The sequence below is a fragment of the Callorhinus ursinus genome, unplaced genomic scaffold, assembly GCF_003265705.2.
Source record: "Callorhinus ursinus isolate GAN/ISIS: 27379988/994484 unplaced genomic scaffold, GSC_fseal_2.0 scaffold43, whole genome shotgun sequence".
Taxonomy (NCBI): domain Eukaryota; kingdom Metazoa; phylum Chordata; class Mammalia; order Carnivora; family Otariidae; genus Callorhinus; species Callorhinus ursinus.
In genome coordinates this window covers 6753986-6775019 of record NW_027397105.1, presented here as the reverse complement: position 1 = coordinate 6775019, position 21034 = coordinate 6753986, and the positions used below count along the sequence as shown (strand labels likewise).

The 21034-nt window shown below is 47.6% G+C and overlaps 1 protein-coding gene across 5 annotated transcripts in view; it reads right to left on the bottom strand.

Moving 5' to 3' along the window:
• Nucleotides 1-21034, bottom strand: part of MYOCD (myocardin) — a 95445-nt gene that overhangs the window by 22386 nt on the left and 52025 nt on the right. For all 5 annotated transcript variants that reach the window (XM_073881737.1, XM_073881738.1, XM_073881739.1 and 2 more), the window contains 4 exons: nucleotides 8357-8532; nucleotides 6964-7089; nucleotides 1931-2181; nucleotides 177-330 (listed from right to left, as the gene is read on the bottom strand). In XM_073881737.1, the coding sequence (XP_073737838.1) occupies nucleotides 177-330; nucleotides 1931-2181; nucleotides 6964-7089; nucleotides 8357-8532 (707 nt within the window). The remainder of the gene's footprint in view (nucleotides 1-176; nucleotides 331-1930; nucleotides 2182-6963; nucleotides 7090-8356; nucleotides 8533-21034) is intronic.

Genomic DNA, 21034 nt, shown 5'->3' with positions numbered 1-21034 from the left:
TGTCCGGGCACCTGGCTGGCTCAGTCAGTGGAGCATACGACTCTTGATCTCGGGGTTGTGAGTTCGAGCCCCATATTGGGTGTAGAGATTACTTAAAAAGAAAACATTAAAAAGATCTACTGATGTATTTGTTGAAGGACACGAAGGAAGGAAGGAAAACACACCAAATCCTATACCTTCAGATCATCTAGGTTTGATGGCAGTGGGCCTGGTTTGAGAGAAGAGACACCAGTTTGTCCAGAAAAGCTGTTTTTGACAGGAGACAAAGGGGTACTGCTCAGTGGTGTTGAACTAGAGTTTGGATTTCTGACCATCTGTTCATTTGGCTCCCTGAAAAACAAACAAGAAAGAGGCACTTAAAATATGGCCAAATAGATATATGGGGGTGTAGTACCGGGATTTACAATAAGAAATCACACATTTGGTCCTTGTCCCTCTCTCTGGCACAGAGCTCCTAAAATCCTTGGAATCTCCTAAGTGATGAGAGCCACAGGGTTGTCATCTGTTATGTTGGCGAGGCGACTTTATGAAAGCCCCTAGGTCACCTAAGGATGGGGGCTGGTTGTCTGAGAACCAACCCTGTGACTTGAGGTTGCAACTTTCAGTCCCACCCCCTGCCCTCTGGGGAGAGGAGCCAGGCTGGAGGTTGATTCATTCACCAGTGGCCAATGATTTAATCAATCATGCCTCTAATGCAGTCTCCCTAACACCTAAAAGAATGGAATTCAGAGAGCTTCCAGGTTGGTGAACACATGGAGAACAAGGTGAGTGGCATGCTTGGGGTGGGGGCATGGAAGCTCCTTGACCTTTCCCCATCCCTTGCCCTGTGCATCTCTTCCATCTGGCGGTTCCTGAGTTACATCCTTTTATAACAAACCAGTGATCTCGTTAAGTCAAGTGTTTCTCTGAGTTCTGTGAGCCGCTCTAGCGAATTAATGGAACCCAAGGAGGAAATCGTGGGAACCTCTGATCTATAGCCCTGCCAACCGGAAGCCCAGGTCACAACTTCTAGACTTGCGGTTGGCAACTGAAGTTGGGGAAGGGGAGGGCAGTCTTGTAGGACTGAGCCCTTCACCTGTGGGGTCTGATGCTCTCTGTCTAGGTAGATGGTGCCAGAATTGTGTGGAACTAGAGGGCACCCGGCTGGTGACGTGGGGAAAGCCTCCCCCACACTGGGATGGGGTGGCCAGAACCCTTGGTGGGTAGGTTTGCATTTAGATCAGGTCAGAAGCTAATGGCCTGCGAGGATCAGGCAATAAATCAATCAGTGGGAGAGGCGGGGCAAGGACACCAACAGTGCAGGCTTGTTGCCAAGTGGCAAGTGACACTCTCTCTGGGGAGACAGGAGGGAGCGGTAGAGACTGTGGCATAGTGGAGAGTGTCCTGGTGGGGGGGGCAGGAGCACCCCTCATAAAGCATGGCTGTATTCAGCACTCCGCATCATTGCCAACCCGACCTGAGGCTGAGCAGAGACAGGTGTGGGAACCCACACCCCAACTTCAGAGTTGAAGGGAATGGCCCATTTAAAAGGTGACCTGCCGTGGGGGTCACAGGCTGGGGTCCCAGAGTCAAACTTCGGGGCCGGCCATCACTCAGTCACTCAGGTCTGTTGCTTCCTAAAGCATAAGGGCCGAGTGAATCCAAGAAATGGAACCATTCTGAGACGGTTTCTCCTCTCTGCGCCACGATTCAGTTCGAGAGCGCTAACCCTTTCTCTTTCCCCAACCATACCTCTTACCAAGGCATCGATTTCGTTGCTTCCTCCTGGCCTTCTGCTCCGGAAAAGGTGGGCATGGTTCCTAAGCAGAGTCCCATTCTAAACCTACCAGATGAGGAACGGGTCCCAGCAGGGACTGGTTGGGTCCTGGGCGCTGGCCCCCCTGTGCCTCAGACACAGAGGAGCCCCCCGCCCCGGGCCCTCCCAACTTACTTGAGCTGAGCTTGGTGAAGCCCGGCGTAGCCGAGCCGGTGCTGTTGTTGCTGCTGCTGGCTCAAGATCTGGAGCTGCAGAAAGAGCTGCTGCTGCTGGAGTAGCCGGGCGTAGGCCGAGTCCATGGGCGGAGGGGACTTCTCTGCCTTCTGGTCAGGGGGGATGTACTGGTGATATTTGAGCTTCTTCACTTTGGGCTTGGGGTCCTTGGGCTTTTTGTGGCGGTTCTTACTGTCACTCAAGGACTTGGACTGCAAAGGGGGTGAAGAAATGGCACGTGCTTTAGGTGGGGGGTGGGGGAGGGGGGAAAGCTGGATGCCATGGCTAGATCGCGAGGAGGTTCTGTTAAAATGGGCTTTCTCGAATCCCAGAGATACGATCTAGCAAAGGCACAAGGTGCCAAGAGATCCTGGGGCATTGAGGTATCTGTTCAACGGATCTACTGCAGGTGCCTCACTCTAGAAGGGGTGGGGGGGCATGAATCTCAGATGTGGCTCCAGGAGCATTTCCTTCCCAGCGCAGAGTAAGACAGAAGCCTACGTTTCGGCTAGGATGCTTTCCTTGGCTAAAACCAACAGATGGCCTAGCAAAGGACACAATCTGATCTGGAGATGGAGTCGTAAGAAGTTCCTTCCTACGTATACATGAAATCGCCTTTAGTGAAGCACTCGGTAAATTGACTTATGAATGACGGCACCTTGGATGAAATTAAGTTTGTCTTTGATGGGGATTTTTGCAGATTTGGGTGGAAAAGTCAGATAGACTCCCCCATCCCACCAACACCCCAAATACGGATGTAACCCCAGGAGCTGACACCCTCTGAGATTAATGATACTTGACTTACTATGAGAAGGGTTAGCCACCCACTGGGACCCTTCTAGAAGCTTCCCATCCCAGAGCGTGACTTGGACACATTGAAAGAGGCAGTAGTCCATACTGTCATCAGTTGAAAGAAAAATCTTAACTTTCCAGACCTGACTTTAATTAGAGAAGCCTGAAATGAAGAACATGGATGTCATGACCAGCATCTTGAGGATTTGGGGGAAAGGTGCAGGGGAGGTGTGATACCAGCAGCGTCCAGAAGAGGGAGCTCCAGAATACCTGGTTGGCAGGTTCCCACCAGGCGGCTCCCCCCATTTTAACCACAAAGCACACATCTGGAGTCCACAACTTGCATTTCTCTGACTCCAGGCATCCCACCACCGAAGCCTCTTTTGTAAACGTTTCCTTAAGGAGGCTTCTTCTCCGGAAGTAATAGATAAGGAGCACAAGAATTCCCGTGGGCCTGGTGGCTCGATTTCTCCCTGCTCCTTCATTGATTAGCATTCTAGCTAATCAGTCTCCTGCACTCTCGGGAGAATCTCTGCAGGGCTCCTGCCATCAGCTCGGCCCTGCTTTGCTCCAGCTCAGCTTCTGTTCCCACCTCACCCTAGGACTTGCCTCCTCGTCTGGGGGAGCTGCAGGCCAGTCAGGGACGGGGAGATTTTTCTCCATGTTGCCTTAGTACAGGGATGCTGAGCATTCCAGAAGTTACTCAAATTGGACCGCCTTCTCTGGAGAGTGGAAGGCAAAGTCTTTTGAGCCCATGGAACCCTGATTCCATGGACTGTATAATTTTATACTCTTTTTGAAACCAGAGGATACAAGGTGGTATGTTTGTTTGTTTGTTTGTTTGTTTCTATTTTCTGCCTAGAACTGCATGGCCTATGGGAGGTAGATATATCATCCAGGGGTTTAAGACCCACGCGTGAATGTGTAAAGCAGGGCAGTGTAGTGCAAGAGGGCATGGCGTGGTCTGTGGCTAGAGGTCCGTGACTTTTTTGCAAGAAGTCTTGCTCGCATCCTGGGCCTGCCCCACAATGTACCACCCAGCAGCCTACAATCAGTTTGCCTGTCCTGCCTCGCAAGACCAAGTCCCAAACCCCCTCTGCCAAAGAAGACCGTTCACCCAGCTGCCTGACCCCTCCCACCCAACAGCTTCCCCTCTGGTCTCTCTTCCTTGCAATTTCCTGCCATCTGCAATTCCCTCCTGCACCTGCTACCCAACTAGGGCTCATCCTCTGCGTCTGGCTCACACCCCAGCTCCCCGGGGAAGCCTTTCCCAATTCGCAGTGAGGTCTCTCATTTGCAGGTCTCATATGGCATTTCGGGGCTGTCTGATAATGGTCCACCACTGCATACCCTGCTCAGGGGGTGGGGGGAGACTGAAGTCCAGCCCCTGTTCTGCTTCTTATGCTACGAGTCCTGATGGAGGTGGTGCCCACCCCCCAAGAAAGGGGTCTCTCATTCTGTATCTCGGTAAAACACAAGTAACAGAGAAATCACCCCAGTAACTATTTTAAAGTATACAATTCACAGTGTTGGGCAAGCATCATCACTAAGTAGTTCCAGAAAATTTTCATCACCCCAAAAGGAAACCCCATTCCCATGAAGCAGCCCCTCCCCATTCTCCTTCTTGTGGTCCCCGGGCAACACTCAGCTGCTCTCCGTCTCCATGGACTTGTCCTATTCAGGATATTTCATATAAATGGAATCCTACACCATGTGGCCTTTTGTGTCTGGCTTCTTTCACTCAGCATCGTGTTTTCAAGGCTCATTTCTGTGTCAGACTTCATTCCTCTTCATAACTGAAGAACATCCCATTGTGTGGATATGCCACACACGGACCCATCCTTCAGCTGATGGACGTTTGGGTTCGTTCCAACTCTTGACTATTGTGAATAGTGCAGCCATGAATATTCACATCCAAGATCTCGTTAGAACACCTGTTTTCAATTCTGTGGGGCATATACCTAAGGAGAGGAATTTCTGGGTCATATGGTAATGCTAGGTTTAACTTTCTGAGGAACCACCAAGCTGTTTTCCGTAGTGGACGCACCATGTGTGAGAGCTCCAATATCCACATTCTCGCCAATACCTGCCATTTTCCAGGACAGCCATTCTAGTGGGTGTGAAGTGGTATTTTGTTGTGAGTTTGAGTTTCATTTCCCTGATGACTAATGACACTGAACACCTTTTCATGTGCTTATTGGCAATTTCTTTATCTTCGGCGAAATGCCCGTTCAGGTCCTTTGTGGCATGTTTTTCTTACTTGCTCCCAACACTGTTTGGGTTAGTGGTGGCTAGGATACTCAATTAGACTAGAGGCTCCTTGAAAGCAAGAATCTTTTTTTTTTTTTTTTAAGATTTTACTTATTTTGAGAGAGAGAGCACGAATGAGGGGGGGAGGGCAGAGGGAAAAGGAGAAGCAGGCTCTCCACTGGGCAGGGAGCCCGAGGCGGGGCTCGATCCCAAGACCCCAAGATCACGACCTGAGCTGAAGGCAGACGCTCAGCCGGCTGAGCCACCCAGGCGCCCCAGGAATTGTGTTTTATGCAGCTTTGATATATACCTTCTAGGAGCCTACATTGAGAACACCTTTCCCTTACATAGGATTTTACAGTTTTGGGGGAATTCCTGGGCATTTTCTCAGTGGTCTCATGTGTATCTTAGAAAGTCAATAGGTGAGAGATGTTTCCCCCGAGCTGGGCTGCTTCCTTCTTTGAGAAGCCCTGTAGTATCCTCTTCATTTAGAGATGATGAGTATCGAACAACTGAGAATTCATAGACATTGACTAATCAGCAGGGAGACTGGCTCTTATATAAACAACCAGTCCCGCTAGATCAGTTACCTGTCAATCCTGCTCTCCGTTTAAATTGACCTGTCTTCCCTCGGGCCAACTATCATGTGTCCTTAGTGCACTGAGGCTGAAGGAGGTGCTAATTTGGCTTATGCAAAATTTAGACACACTGGTAGAAACAGTAATAAAATTTCTCTTCATACATGACAGTAGAAATAACGTGAACCGTCTCCTTCCTCCACCGGCGGTGACCAAAGTTCATCAACAGTCGTGTAATTTCAAAGCTGCTGGGCTGAGTGACTTGTAAGTGAGGTTTGAGCTACTTAGGGAGTGTAATTGAAGCGAGGTTTAGGGACATTTACAGGAAACTGAAAGTCCTGCTGGCCACTTTTGTGTATATGCATGCAATGGAAGGGACTCTGCGGCTGTTACTTTAACACTGATTCTTAACTTAACGATCTTTTGAAAAATATTTCATAAAAGACATCTCAGCTGTTATTCAGTGGTGACCCTAGAGCTGAGATAACTTGCTCCCAAATTGATGAGAAGTTATTTGGGATAGCGGCGCCTGGGTGGCTCAGTCGTTAAGCGTGTGACTCTTGATTTCGGCTCAGGTCACGATCGCAGGGGTGGTGAGATTGAGCCCCACGCTGGGCTCCGTGCTGGGTGTGGAAGTTGCTTAAGACGCTTCCTCTCCCTCTCTCACTGCTCCTCCCCCCACCCCGGCCCCGCCCCCCGCCAAACAAAACAAAACTAAACTAGTAAGTTATTTGGGATAAAATATTATGAAGAAGACCAAATGATTATTAGCAGGCAGTTAATTGGTAAGAGGAGAGAGTCCTCTGTGAACTAGTAAGTATAATGCGAAGAAAAGTTAACCAACAATCTGCTATGATGTTTATGGTCTACTGTGCAGACAACCCCTCCCTTTATCTCCAAAGGGAGCCAGGCTTACATGATTGAGGTATTATATGACGCAAAGTCTGCAGATCTGCTTCCCCTGCATAAAACCCAACTCCCTGCCTCCCACCTATTTGATGACATTTACAAACCCTGTGTGCATTCCCATCAGCTGTGTCGGTCTCTAGGCTGACCTTATGAAGTCTTTTAAGTCAGGCACACGTGCTGGCTGAGCTGTGATTCCAAAGACATGCAGGCACATGGGTTTTTCTTCTGCGGGGAAGACCCACACTGTGCCGACACCTAACAGACTCTTGGTTCGCATACACGGATGGCCCCTTTCTCCTCTCCTGACTTGCAACGCTCCTGGCGGACTGAGCCTACACACGGGTCCGTGTGACTCTCCTCACCTAACTCCCACCGCACCACCACACCTAACTCCAAGAGCTCTGCTCCCAGTGGGCCCTGTGGGTGAGTGCTCAGGCAGGTGCCGGGAGGCGGGTCCGTCCCTACCTTCACGGCAGCGTGCACAGCGATGGGGTTACCAAGAGGGCCGAGCCCCTGCATCCCCGTGTCTGACTGGTTGCTGGGCTGGGAGGCTGAGTCTTTCCTGTCATTTTCGGAGCCAGAAGAATGATCCTGAAATCCAAATTTCAGCATGAGTCGGATGCAGGAGGAAAAACTGCACGAGGCAGAGATAAAGGAGAACCCCCCCCCCCCCCCCCCCCCCCACCTACACGGCTCTATTGTTTTCATCTTTACTTCATATCCAAGTACATATCACACGACCTCCCCGGGGAAAGGAGTCATATATAATTTGAGAGATAAAGGGGTCATCATTTATCATTATTTCAGAAGATAGGAATAGAAATGGCCTGTTCTAGGCCAACCCAGACAGCTGGTCACCCTGTGTGAGGGTTCCACCTGTGATAGACCTGATAAGGAGACTGATGAAGGAGACTGATGAAAAAAAGGAAGAGGGAGGAGTAGGTGTAGGAATTTGGGGGGAAAGTAGGACCAAAAAAAAAACCCGATAAAAATGGTGTTAGCAGATGGAGGGGAAATGCATGAGTGTGTGTATGCTTCTGGGTGTATACATGCATGTTTGCATACATATGTGGGTATACGTATGTTTGTGTGTGCATGGGTCTGCATGTGTGAATGTGTCTATATATGTGTGTGTGCGTAGATGCATAGCTTTGTGCATATGTGTGTGGGGGGGGTGGGGGGGTGTAGTGTCATGAACAACCTTTATGAGAGACATGTTTCTGTCCACGGAGGACTGGGAAAAAGGGTAACTGTCTTCTGTCCCTCTCCTGCAATCGGGTACTGGGACCAAAAGGGACACGGACTGCTCATACTCTCCCCCTGGAGCTTACCCACCCTTTCCTGAGCCCTGGCACCTGCAAAGGTCTGCAGAACCCTCTCCTCTCGAGCCTCAGCGTCCTGATCCACTAACTGGGACTGCTGGTGCAAGGAAAAGATGATTTTTGCCCTGGGCCTGGCATCACCTTGTGCTCGTTCCCTTTGACCCCTTCTCCTGGGTTAAGCGGAAAAGAACTTGTCTTCTCCCGAAACCATTCTCCAATCAGAAGCTGAGGAATTTACCATCAGAATAACGGATACAAGTGATCTGAGATACTGTCTGCTGCTATCAAAGAAGCTGAGCTGCAAAGGCCAGGTGTGGCACACAGGCAAACGGAAGGTGCTTCGATTATAAACCCGTGCACGGTAAACGTATGGATCTGCTTGTTAGCGCTCGGCTTCCTGCCATTCCACATCTTCTCCTTGGCAGTCCCAGCTTTGCTCCCTTCGTGGTGCGCAGAAGGGTGTGACAATGACTATTATGTATCATGGTGCTTTTAAGCCCATGAAGACACGGTAGGCTGAGGTGGGGTTTGTTTACCTGGACTGGCCCCAGAGGACCCGCCAAAGGGGTCTCTGAAGCTTTAGTGTCCGCAGGGGATCCTGCTGAGCCCTGGGGGTCCTCGCTTCGAGCCTGGTCCGGAGAAAGCCCATCACCGCTGCTGTCCTCTTCGAAGGCAAATGCATCTGCCGATTTGGAAAAACTCACCTGGTTACCTGATGGGGTAAAATCCAAGAATGGGGTCAGTGGCTGAGGCACACTAAAGGGCTTTCTGGAAATGCTTCGCCGTGGCATCCCTACCAGGAGCAAACATCTACCTCCTTCGATCTGTATCTAGTGCAAGGTAAGAGTGAAAAATAGGTTTTAACTTTATGTGGCATCTCATTGATTTACTCCAAATGGGAACTTGTGTTTATAAAAGGGATACATCTGGCAGGGAAGAATGCAGGGCATATTAAAGGTCTCCCGTCGCTTGGTCAAGTTTATCTTCAGGTTTATCCATTCCTGCACATTTTGGACATGAGACCCGTTATCTTTCTGAAACACAGTCAGGGAAGATGAAAGAAAGAAAGGGGCCACTGAATACAGAACGAGGCCAGAGGAGATCGCAGTTGGGAGGGTGCCCGTCTCCCTCAGGTTCTACGACGAGACAGAGAACTGAAATGACAACGTGCCATTAGCATCACGTTCAAATATAAAGCAGGGTACACAGCACAAAGTGTTTCGCAAACTTCGCTCTTCGGGATAAGCCAGACCTGCTACTGAGTCTAAACTCCTAAATGTCAGAATTAGCTCATGTCACCCAGTGTCACGACGTCCCTTTCAACGAACGCACAGCTGATTATAAAAGCCATAAATATGTCCCGGAAACTGCAGCGTGATCTTTTTAAATTATTATTATTTGGATTTCCTTTGTATGCTTCCTAGCTCTGTGTCTATTTTGGAAACCCTCAACAGCTGGAAAGGCAGAAATTCTTCCTCAGAAGCCTGTGTGGCCTTTGGAGGGGAGCAGGTTCATCAGCTTGGGGAAAGGGGCTATCCAATCAGGTGGGACTACAATGACATCCTTATACATCCCTTATGGGTTTTTGTTTGTTTGTTTGTTTGTTTGTTTTTTACATTGCCAAATTGTATCTGGTTTATTATCCAGCTACACAGTACAAAATGTGCTCAGGCCCCAGAAACGCTTCTGACCCGATCCCAGGCTCGGCTCTTCTAAAGGAATTTAGGTATTATCGGAAGTTTCCCAGCCCGGCATTCTGCAATCACACGGACAAGAACTTTTGACTCCTGCTTTGGGCAGATAAGAGAGGGGAGCTTTCACGGTGGAGATTGGAAAAGCAGCAAGGAGCAGCAAGAAATGGAACAAGTGTGCTTTGGGGCTTGTCATCACCACCACTGCTGGCATCTGTCACGGACCCTCCAGACATCCAAGTGTCAAAGCGGGAAAGAGCCAGAAATGACAGGACAGGTGGAGATTTCAGTTGCTGCTCCCCCCAGCCCCCACCCCCGCCGCCACGGGGCACCCCACCAACCTGGAAGGACTTGGGGGCCAGCGCGGTTGCTCCACCACTTCAAGGACTGTTTATAAACTTCTAGGTGCCTTTCTATGATGCTAAATGTAATGGTTACTTACAAGAACCATTCATACCATATGAAGATGGCTAACGTATGCATTCACCCCACTTCTTGTTAATGATTTGGTGCCTCTTCTAGATCTAGTTCTATACATACAACGAAACATACACACAGGCACAAAGTATTTCACTTAGACAGGACTGGTAAAATATTCTGAAGCTTGCCTTATTCTTGCTACAATGTTACTTAGAGTCCTTTCCTTGGGGGCACACAGAGATAGTCCTCAATTAAAAAAAATTGGGGGGCGCCTGGGTGGCTCAGATGGTTAAGCGTCTGCCTTCGGCTCAGGTCATGATCCCAGGGTCCTGGGATCGAGTCCCGCATCGGGCTCCCTGCTCCTTGGGAGCCTGCTTCTCCCTCTGCCTCTCTCTCTCTCTCTCTCTCTGTCTCTCATGAATAAATAAATTAAAAAAAGTTTAAAAAAAATAAAAAAATAAAAAAAATTTTTTTGGCAACAGCTACACAGTATTCCATTGTGTTGTTGGAAAGTTTTTATTTTTCAACTTCTATTTTCAGAGGTGTCCTTTTTTTCAACCATAAAAAATTCGAAATAAGAAAAAAGTACAGAGAATAATGTAAAAGATTTGTTTACCTATTACCTGAAATAAATAAATTCTAGCTTTTTTGGACATTTATGTCAGCAACCCATTTGTTTCCTAAGGGAGGGGTTTCATTGGGTATTTGATAAATGCCACCTTTTTTATTTGAGATTGGGGGTCATTCTTCCCCCCTTCAGTACTCTCAAACACTTGCCTTTCTATTTTAAGAATCCAGCCTTACGCTGGATTCTTACAGGGACTCCAGTAAGATTACTGGATTACTTACTTCTCTTACAGGGAACCATGGGCTCTACAAATAAACCTTTATTTGTCACTGAAATTTCAAGTCCTACCTTCTGCTGGTGGAATTAAAGGCTTTGTCCCCTGTTCAAAGGCTTACCTGTGTTATTAAGGGCCAGGGAGACACAGGAGGGTGGAAGCCTTCCCCACCCCAGAAATCACAGGATTCCGTTGGATCTGCTCGGCACATGCCCTGAGCTGACATCACGTCCACCCCCAGAGAGCCCTGCATGTGATTGTGTTGGCCCCCTGGGCAGCCGGTCTCTGCTGGACAGGAGCCTCCATCTGAAAGCCTTATGGTATTCCCTCCTGACTGCCCTCGGTCAAACTGGGTATAGAGCTTCTCCATGAGATCTCATCCTCCATGGGACAGAGACTCCCCCACCCCGTGGACCCCACCATCTCACCCACACCCACACCGAGGATCATATCCCAGATATGCACACATCAGAGGAAGTTCATCACAGCACAGAGGTGTCCAAATATTCTAACATGTGAGTGGAAAAGTTACAAGAGGCAGTGTGAACACTCAGAGCCACCACCAGGGGGGGGGGGCAAAACCCACCACCCTTCCTGGAAGCCATCAGGTGGCAGCATTTAGGGAACACCCACTGGGTAACAGAAGGGGGAGGTAGCGGAGAAAATGCCTCTCTCTTTTTTTCTGCACACAATACACTAAGGATATCTCCAGATTCCACAGCATCTTGTACTTGAGTTTTTGAGATGTAAGGGACAGATGGTGACACCAGGATCGTGAGGCTGGAGAAGGGGGTACATTCTGGTGAGGGTGGTCATGATGATTTCATGGGGAATTGTCTCAGAAGAGGGTTGGAAGGATTGTGGAAGCGCCATTGTTGCCACTGGTTACTCAGCCTGCCCTTCCCCCTTGGGCATCTGGCAATCCGGTGACCTTGGCTCGAGGCACTAGGATGATGTGGAAAAGTCTCCAAGTGGAGTATCTGGAACAAAGGAGTCGGGCATCTGTCCCATTTTCCCTAGTGCTGGACAGAGCATTCCCTGGTTATCTCATCCCCATCCAACCTTCCCGCTTTAGGAGAAGGAGAGAAGCGGAAGAAAAATCAGCTACGATGTCGGGAAGAGCTGATCTCCATGGGACACCATCAGAGACATTTGTCAAGGACGAGAACCGCCTGGCGAGCGCCGTCCTGGACAGACGGAGGAGATCTCAACGTGGAGAAGGTCCAGGAGACTCCTGGAGGAGGCGGGATTGGGTTGAGTGTGAAATGACCACCAGCCATGGGCAGGACGACAGACAGGGAGGGGACACTTGACCTTCCTGGGTGGGGGGAGCGAAAGGGACGTTAACGGAGTGGCGAACAGCAGAGTGGCAATGGGAAGGGGAGGAAGAGATTTCCCGCCCACCAAGAGACAGGATTATTTTGGGAGCCAATTCCTGAGAGACACAGCTTCCGGGAGTTACTTTATCAAGTGACAGGTAATCAATTAAAGAGGTTTTTCTAAGTCAACAGAGAAGCCATGCGTTCATGCAACCACATACGGGGGAGTCCTTTACACCTGGATGAGCCAACAGGGTGAGGACAAATGCCCCACATGGGACTCCTTTTTGTCTGACCCCTAAAAGGCCCCACGTGCCAGGTCAGCATATGTCACTGAGGACCATGTAGTTACTGTGCAGGCACAAAGACCTTGCCTCGGGGCGGAGGGGGAGGGCTGCCAATCACCACTGTCTCAGGGCTGCAAGTGCCTTGGATTTGTGACCAAGTGGCTTGGAGTGTGCCCCCCACACAGCTGCACACCCGGCTCAGCCCCCGTTGGTGGGAGAAACGGAACAGCCGAGAGGCGCTGGTAGCCAAGGACAGTGGCTTCCTTCAGAGATGGATCGACTTCAGTTCTGGACTCCTGCGGTCTTGGTTTGTTTCTTGGTCCTACCCGCCCCCCCCCCAATGCTAGAGTTTGTTGGCAAGTTATTGAACCTCCCAGAGCCTCAGGGTCCCCATCTCTAAGATGAAATAGCAGCCATAGTTATTACCTCTCAAGGTTTTGAGGATTAAAACAACGGAACGGGTACGAAATGGTGAGCCCAGTCCCTGGACGGGCAAGAGTTCCATCCTTTCTAGCCGTGGTGATGACAGTTATTGCTTTTGTTAGGAGTAGCCGCTTGTCGCAAGTTTGCCATTATCAAAAATAAACAAGACCACCCAGGAGGCGGTTTGTCCGGCCCTCAGCTTGGCAAAGATCAGTGCAACTCCAGGGCTAGAAAAACTGGCTTGTCCTCACAGGGTCGTCCTAGGAAAGCCAAGACAGACACTCCCCGGGGCCAGAGAGCCCCGGGAAAGGCTGCTTGTCACTCCCTCTCCCTCCTGGTTCAAGCCAGGCTCATGTGGAGAGGCACAAAGGTCACCTTATGGGGCTGCCTCGGGAACAACCCAGTCTGTTGGCTTTGTGCTGTGACCCTGGGCCTCCGCTCAGATCTCTCCCTAGGCACGAGGCCCCCTGGGAGCCGCCAGAGTGCGGTGCGCAGGCTATTGTCCCTGTAGACACATCAGGTGGTGCGGTGACAAGGACCCGCTTTGGGAAGCCCTGACATCATCCTCCGGCTATGCCTGCACGGCCGGTTCTGGGCACCAGCCCCTGGACAATGTTGGCCTGGCGACTCTGAGCTTTCCCTGTCCCTCTTGGAAGCAATTAGATGAATGAGTCAGTTGTACTTTCTCTACATAAACATTTAAGATTCCGAGATTAAGTGAGATAGCTGGAGTCCTCGGTACCTTGCTGCTAGGACCAGCACTGAGGGCAGGAGACAGTGAAGTGGGATGTGGAAAGGGACCTGGCTTGCTTATCTACTCGCAAGCTTGCTCAGTGCCCTGCAGGAGAGCTATTTTAATTCACCGGCAGACCATCTCTTAATGCCCTCTTGGAAGAGACTGAAGGAAAATCCATTTCCAAAGAGACAAGGTGATGCCTGTGGAAGCAGCTATGGTTTAAAGGCTCTTGCCTAAAGATATTTTAATACACGAAGATACCACAGTCTCCAGAGGATGGATTGTATTCTGCAACAAAGACAGAACCTGCAGCTCTTGAAGGGGATCAGATGGCTTTATTATGGAAATGGATGTCAGTGGATGTTTGCAGGAAGGAGGATTCCTTTTTCTTCAGAACCCTGGCAGTTTTAGCAATGTGCCTTAAGCCTCTAAGACATGACCCTGGTGCTAGGACCACATGAGTGGAGAAAAAAAGTTAACTGGAAGGACTTAACCCTGTGTCAGAGCTCGAGGTTAATTCTCGAGGGAGGAAGAAGATCATCAGGTGTGTGAAGATACTTGAGCAAGGTCTCTTGCTTCCCCTCTGCAGGACCCCGCCCTGTCCAAGCGCCCTCTCATGGGTGTAGCTCCTGGGTCCAGCTACAGGCTTCTCGGTGAGGCCAAGGACTGCTTCGATGGGCAGCAGAGGCCCCCAGCACAGAAAAGTATTTTGCACGTATGCCTCATTGGACCTCTTTCCCCCAGGATCATGTGCACTTTTGAAACCATTTATCATAATAGAATGATAAATTCTGTCCACGAGAAAGTTATGCCAAAGCAAACCTTTTCTTTTTTATGACAAAGCAAACGACTCTACCATCTGGCTTAGGGTCATGATTATTGCCCATTTGCCTTCACATAAATGATCAGAGGTCAGGACTTCCAGAGTCTCTGAAGAACAACCGGATTCTTAGTAAATAGGATTTGTTTTGTTTTTTTATGAAGTCTGCATCTCGGGGGTGCGAGTGAACAAAGATTAGTGTGGGATCTTTTAGAAATGTGACAGCTATAAATGGGTGTCTTCCAGACCAGCCCTGGTGGACTAGAAATACTGCTCCTTATGTTAAAGGGTTATAGTGACACAAAGAACTAACTTCTTTGACAACTAGATTGTATATTCTGAGACGCAGGGATTCTTAGTAAATAGGATTTGTTTTGTTTTTTTTTAGAAAAAGTAGCTAAGTAGCTGACTTGGGCATTCAGCAGGCCACCTGGGCCAGACCAAGGGAAAGGTGAGGACCCTTTAGGAGGAGGGGTCTGTCTGTTAGAACTGAGAACCAGCATCCTCCCACTGTTTGAAAAAAAACCAGGGAAGCCAACAGGGGTTCTGTTTCACTCAAGCGGAAGCCAGACCTCTGGACAATAAATAGCTTCCATGGAAGCTCAGGGATACTCCTCCTGTCAAGTAAAGAAAAGACTCAGATGGCCAGTGAGAGAATTAACAAGCTGTGAGTCAGCTCCCGGGGGTCTCTAACTGAGAGGATCTTTAAGTAATAACGACCCCACTCAGCTGCTCAAGGGGGCCATGCTAAACTCCAGTATATAATTTCTGTTCTCTTAAATCCTCACTCCCCTGTAACGTCAGACTTGGTGTTTTGTTTCAGTATTCTGTCCTGAGAGACAGGCTGTTAGGGGTTGCGATATGGTGATTTATAATAAGAAATATATACTTGGACTTCGTCCCCCTTTCTGGCACAGAGCTCTGAAAACAATTGGAATCTTCTAAGTGATGAGAGCCACAAAAGGGTCATTTGTTATGTTAATGAGGTGGCTTTTGGACCTCGCCTAGGATGGGGCTGGGGCTGGGAGAACCAATCATGTGATCTTGGAACTTTCAGTCCTACCCTCTGACCCCCAGGGAGGGGAGAGGGGTTGGAGACTGAGTTCATTCACCAATAGCCGAATCAACTGTGACTCTGTAATGGAGCCTCCATTAAAAACCCAAAGGGATGGGGTTTGGAGAGATTCTGGATTGATGACCATGTGGAGATTTGGGGAGAGTGGTGTTCCTGGAGAGCATGGAAGCTCCTCACCCTTTCCCCATACTTGGCTCATTCTCTGCATCTCTTTCAACTGACTGTTACTGAGCTTTTTATAATAAACTGGTGATCCAGTACGTAAATGGGTCCCCTCAGTTTTGTGAGCTGCTCTAGCAAACTAATTGAGCTCGAGGAGGGCATTATGGGAATGTCTGATCTGTAGCCAGTTGATCAGAAGCATGGGTGATAGGTGTTTGTGACTGGTGTCTGAAGAGGAGGGTGATCTTGCAGGATGGAGCCCTTCACCCGTGAGATCTGATGCTATTCTAGGTAGGTAGTGTCAGAATTGAGTTGAACTGTAGGATGCCCAGCTGGTGTCCTACACATTGCTTGTTGGGATGGGGGACACCCTCCCCCAACCCATGTTGGAAGTGGTTGCTTAGATCCCTTTAGTGGCTTTCCAAGAAGAGGAAACAGGGGATTAGGTGCATACCCCTCTGAGATGTGGCCACGAGGAGGCCCAAGCCTTCCCCTGTGGAAGTCAAATCAGAAAGCCAAAGCAATCTGGAAAAAGAAGAACAAAACTGGAGGTATCACAATCCCAGAGTTCGAGATATACTACAAAACTGTAGTAATCAGAGCAGTATGGCACTGGTATAAAAATAGACACATAGATCAATGGAACTGAATAGAAAGCCCAGAAATAAACCCACATTTATATGGTTAATTAATCTTTGACAAAGGAGGCAAGAATATGCAATGGGAAAAAGACAAAGAGGGTCTCTTCAACAAATGGTGCTGGGAAAACTGGACAGTTACGTGCAAAACAATGAAACTGGGCCACTTTCTTAGACCATACACAAAAATAAACTCAAAATGGATTAAGGACCTAAAAGTGAGACCTGAAACCATAAACATCCCAGAAGAGAGCTCAAGCAGTAATTTCTCTGATATCGGCCACGGCAACATTTTTCTAGATAGGTCTCCTGAGGGCAAGGGAAACAAAAGCAAAAATAAACTATTGGGACTTCATCAAAATAAAAAGCTTCTGCACAGCGAAGGAAACAACCAACACAACTGAAAAACAACCTATTGAATGGGAGAAGATATTTGCAAATGGCATATCTGATAAAAGGTTAGTATCCCAAATATGTAAAGGAATTATACAACTCGACACCAAACAACCAAATAATCTGATTAAAAATGCTATAAGACATGAACAGACATTTTTCCAAAGAAGACATCCAGATGGCCAACAGACACATGAAAAGATGCTCAACATCACTCACCATCAGGGAAAGGGTAACCAAAATCACAATGAGATACCACCTCACACCTGTCAGAAAGGTTAAAATCAACAACACAAGAAACAACAGGTGTTGGGCGCCTGGGTGGCTCAGTTGGTTAAGTGACTGCCTTCAGCTCAGGTCATGATCCTGGAGTCCCGGGATCGAGTCCCACATCGGGCTCCCTGCTCGGCAGGGAGTCTGCTTCTCTCTCTGACCCTCTTCCCTCTCGTGCTCTCTATCTCTCATTCTCTCTCTCTCAAATAAATAAATAAAATCTTTAAAAAAAGAAAAAAAAAAGAAACAACAGGTGTTGGGAAGGATGCAGAGAAAGGGGAACCTTCATGCCTGTTGGTGGGAATGCAAACTGGTGCAGCCACTCTGGAAAACAGTATGGAGGTTCCTCAAAAACTTAAAAATAAAATTACCATCTGATCCAGTAATTCCACTAGTGGGTATTTACCCAAAGAATACGAAAACACTAATTCATAAAGATATATGCACCCCAATGTTCATAGCAGTGGTATTTACAATAGGCAAATTATGGAAGCAATCCAAGTGTCCATCAATAGATGAATGCATAAAGAAAATATAGTGTATATACACAATGGAATATTACTCAGCCATAGAAGGAATCTTGCCATTTGCAACAATATGGATGGATCTAGAGGGTATAATACTAAGTGAAATAAGTCAGAGAAAGATAAATGCCATCTGATTTCACTCATATGTGGAATTTAAGAAGCAAAACAAATGAACAAAGGGCAAAAAAAGAAACCAACCAAGAAACAGACTCTTAACTCTAAACTGATGGGTCACCAGAGGGGAGGTGGGTGGGGGGGTGGGGGAAATAGATGAAGGGGATTAAGGTACACTTATCATGATGAGCGCTGAGTTATGTGTAGAATTGTTGAATCGCTATATTGTACAATTGAGACTAATATAACACTGTGTGTTAACTCTACTAGAATTAAAATTAAAAAATAAAAAATTTTTAAAAATTAAAAATTAAAAAACAATCCCTTTGTGTGTGGGGAGAAGTTCTAGATTGGTCTCAGGTTGGAGAACACTTGGTCTTTACTAAAACCAGGAGGAAGACCATGACCAAGTATTCTGCTCAGAGCCAGGCAGAACACAGAAACCCAGCTGCAGACAGAGCTGGAAAATCTAAGCACATGTGGAAAAGCGCATGAAGAGAGGGTGAAATACACAGATGACAGGAGAACAACCCAGAGTGAACCACTGCCCTGAGTCACTGCTTCACCACGGGGAGTTGATTTCATCACAAGAAGCGACAGGCAGATGAGGGGACTGGGTCATCATCACCACTAGACGGGCTACTCAAAGTCCTAGCTCCAAAGCTAGTCTCCAAGCAACTCCTTCTGTCTTTATGATATTTCATATGATGCCATCACTTGACCATAAAAAGTCTTATGCACATGGAAAGATTACTGCTAAGAGGCTGATGCCTGGGTCAGTCCCCATTACTGGTGCTGGATTTTCCTTGATCTGGTCAACCCATACCCTCCACCTCTTTCTGTGGCCATTCATTCCCTTCATCCTCACGGTCTCCCTACCTCTGTCTTAAAGATAACTGCCTGCGAGCCTCCTAGCCCTCTTTGCCTTTTACGCATCCTCCATTCCTCCCAACTACCCTCCAGCAGGCACTCTTGATTCCTTGAACCCTGTACTACTTTTACATCATTTATACCCTTTTATCATGATATACAATTATTCATTACATGTTTGTTTACTGCCCACATTTCCCAACTAGAACATAAGTTCCGTTGAAGCAGAAATGTTCTGTTCACTGACATATCCCAAGCACTTAGAATAGTGCCTGACACGGAACATACTCCATAAATAGTGAATAAATATATGAACAAAAATGCAATCTTATCTAGTCCATTAGTTTAAATGTTTATATACACTCATGTCTCCTAGATCTGTACTTCTACACCAATATTCTCCTGCATTCTAGTTCGAGAGAACCCATTCCTCACTTAGTCCCTTGTACTTGGATTTTCTGTGGGCCCCTCAAATCTCATAGCTGAAACATGAATCCATCATCTCTCCCTGTATCTGCTCTTCTAACTCACGGTCCCCATCTTGATAAATGGCCGCCATTTACCCAGTTGCCCAAGAGAGAAACCTAGGTGTTATCTTTTGCCTTCCCTTTGTCTCAACTGGTGTATTCTACTGATCATCTAATCATGCAGAATCAATTCTCTCCCAGAGTCCCTCTTTTCCACAGCCCCCAGCCATGACTCTTGTTCATGCTTCCATCAACTTTCCTCAAACAACTCTAGCAACCCCCTAACAGAAGAGAGTAGTCTGGCACTATATCTCATCTCTTGAGTCCACTTCACATTGCAGCCAGAATGATCTTTGTGACTTTTTATCCAGTCCCCTCAGAGGAATTGTCACATGGAATGATGGCTTTCTTCTTCCTCTTTTCTTGCTCAAGTGTGAAGTCCTGGAGATCAGAAACTAGACTAACTCCCTAACATACCTCCAGTGCCTAGTAAATTCTTTACATAATTAAAAAACTGAATGCCAAGGCCCCATAAGACAGCAATTATTGTTGTTGGGGTTTCAGAGAAGAGCAATTGAGTCATGTGAGATTAAATCACTGCACGGCTGTGTGGCCAAAGTCACAAAGTCCAGCTCTGAAAATGAGGGCGGTGGATCCCATAGCAACTGTTCCTTTAGGTAGCTTCATGTCTCGCCCATTTTTTTTTTTTTTTGCTAGCCCTCATGGTTACTGCTTTCTACCCATTTCTGTTGACCACGCTCCTGCTCATGTCCTTGGACTCCTCACCTGAATGGGGGGCATGTTGTTTAACCTTCCCTCTGCCTCAACCTGTCCCTACTGTACCCGAAAATGGTGAACACTCTCGACCCTCAGCTCTCCTTATGGAGCTTCTCCTGCTCAATGACCCTGATGAGAAGCGAAATTAAATGAATTCAAGTAGAGGCCAGAAACCAACAACCATAAAACAAATTCAGGAACTGCTTCTTTGTAATAACGACCAACTAAGACTTTTAGCAAGTGTGATGAAAAAGGGAGGGAGGAAGCGAGAAAACACACAAATTAGCAACATTGCATTGAAAAATAGAGCAGAACCCCTCGTTGAGAGCAGCTTAGAGCAGCTGAAAGCCAAGACTTTATACGACTTTAGGCTAATTTTGTAATTCAGTGGAATAATGAGAATTTTTTTTTGGAAAAATGCACATTTTAAGGGTGCCTGGGTGGCTCAGTCGGTTGAGCGTCTGACTCCTGATTTTGGTTCAGGTCATGGTCTCGGGGTCATCAGACTGAGCCCCCACGTTTTGCTGGAAAATCACCGTTCAGCCAGACAAAACCCTTCCCCAGCTATACGCGCTATTTTCATAGTGGAATATGGGCAGAAGTGACGTGTCCATTTCCAGGTGGAGGCTTTTAAAACAGGTGGGTGGGCCTTTCCATTCTTTCTTCCCCCTCACTGGCTAGATGCAGAGGATGAGGGGGCTCTAGGGCACAGGTTGGCAAATTATGGCCTGTGAGCCGGCATTTGTTAATAAAGTTTTATTGGAACACGGCCATGCCCACTTGTTGACTTATTGCTTCCGGCTCTTTCGGTACCGCAGCAGCAGAGCTGAGTAGTTGTGACAGGCGGTTTAAATCGCTTAGCCTATTTACTGTCTGGTCCTTTAAGAAAGTTTGCTGCCCTCCTCTAGGGAAGCAGCCAGACTGAAAGGGACTTTGTGCCTGAAAGATCCACCATTATCCTCCCTGGACCGTTGATGAACAAGACATGATCTTCTATTGCTAAGCTGCAGAAATTCTGTGACCGCTTTAGCAGCTACAATTATCCTAACGGAGAAAAAAAATAGATGCAAATCTCAAATAAAATATCAGATATTACTAGAAAAATTTTCTATGTAGGATTTTTTTCCAGAAGTGCAAGGTAATTAGAAAAGAGAGAATGCCATAGTCCTAGGTCGAAGAAGAAAACTAACACGATCATCTTTCTGGGCATGTTGAGAGCATTTAAGAATTCAGCATCCATCTTATACACTACTCTTAGCAGGATAGCAGAGAGAAATAATTCCTTAGAATACCTATCTACATACCAAAAGCTAGTGTCATATATAGAGGTACACGAGAGAAGAAATCCCCATTTGTGATAGAAACAAACAGAAAAATAAA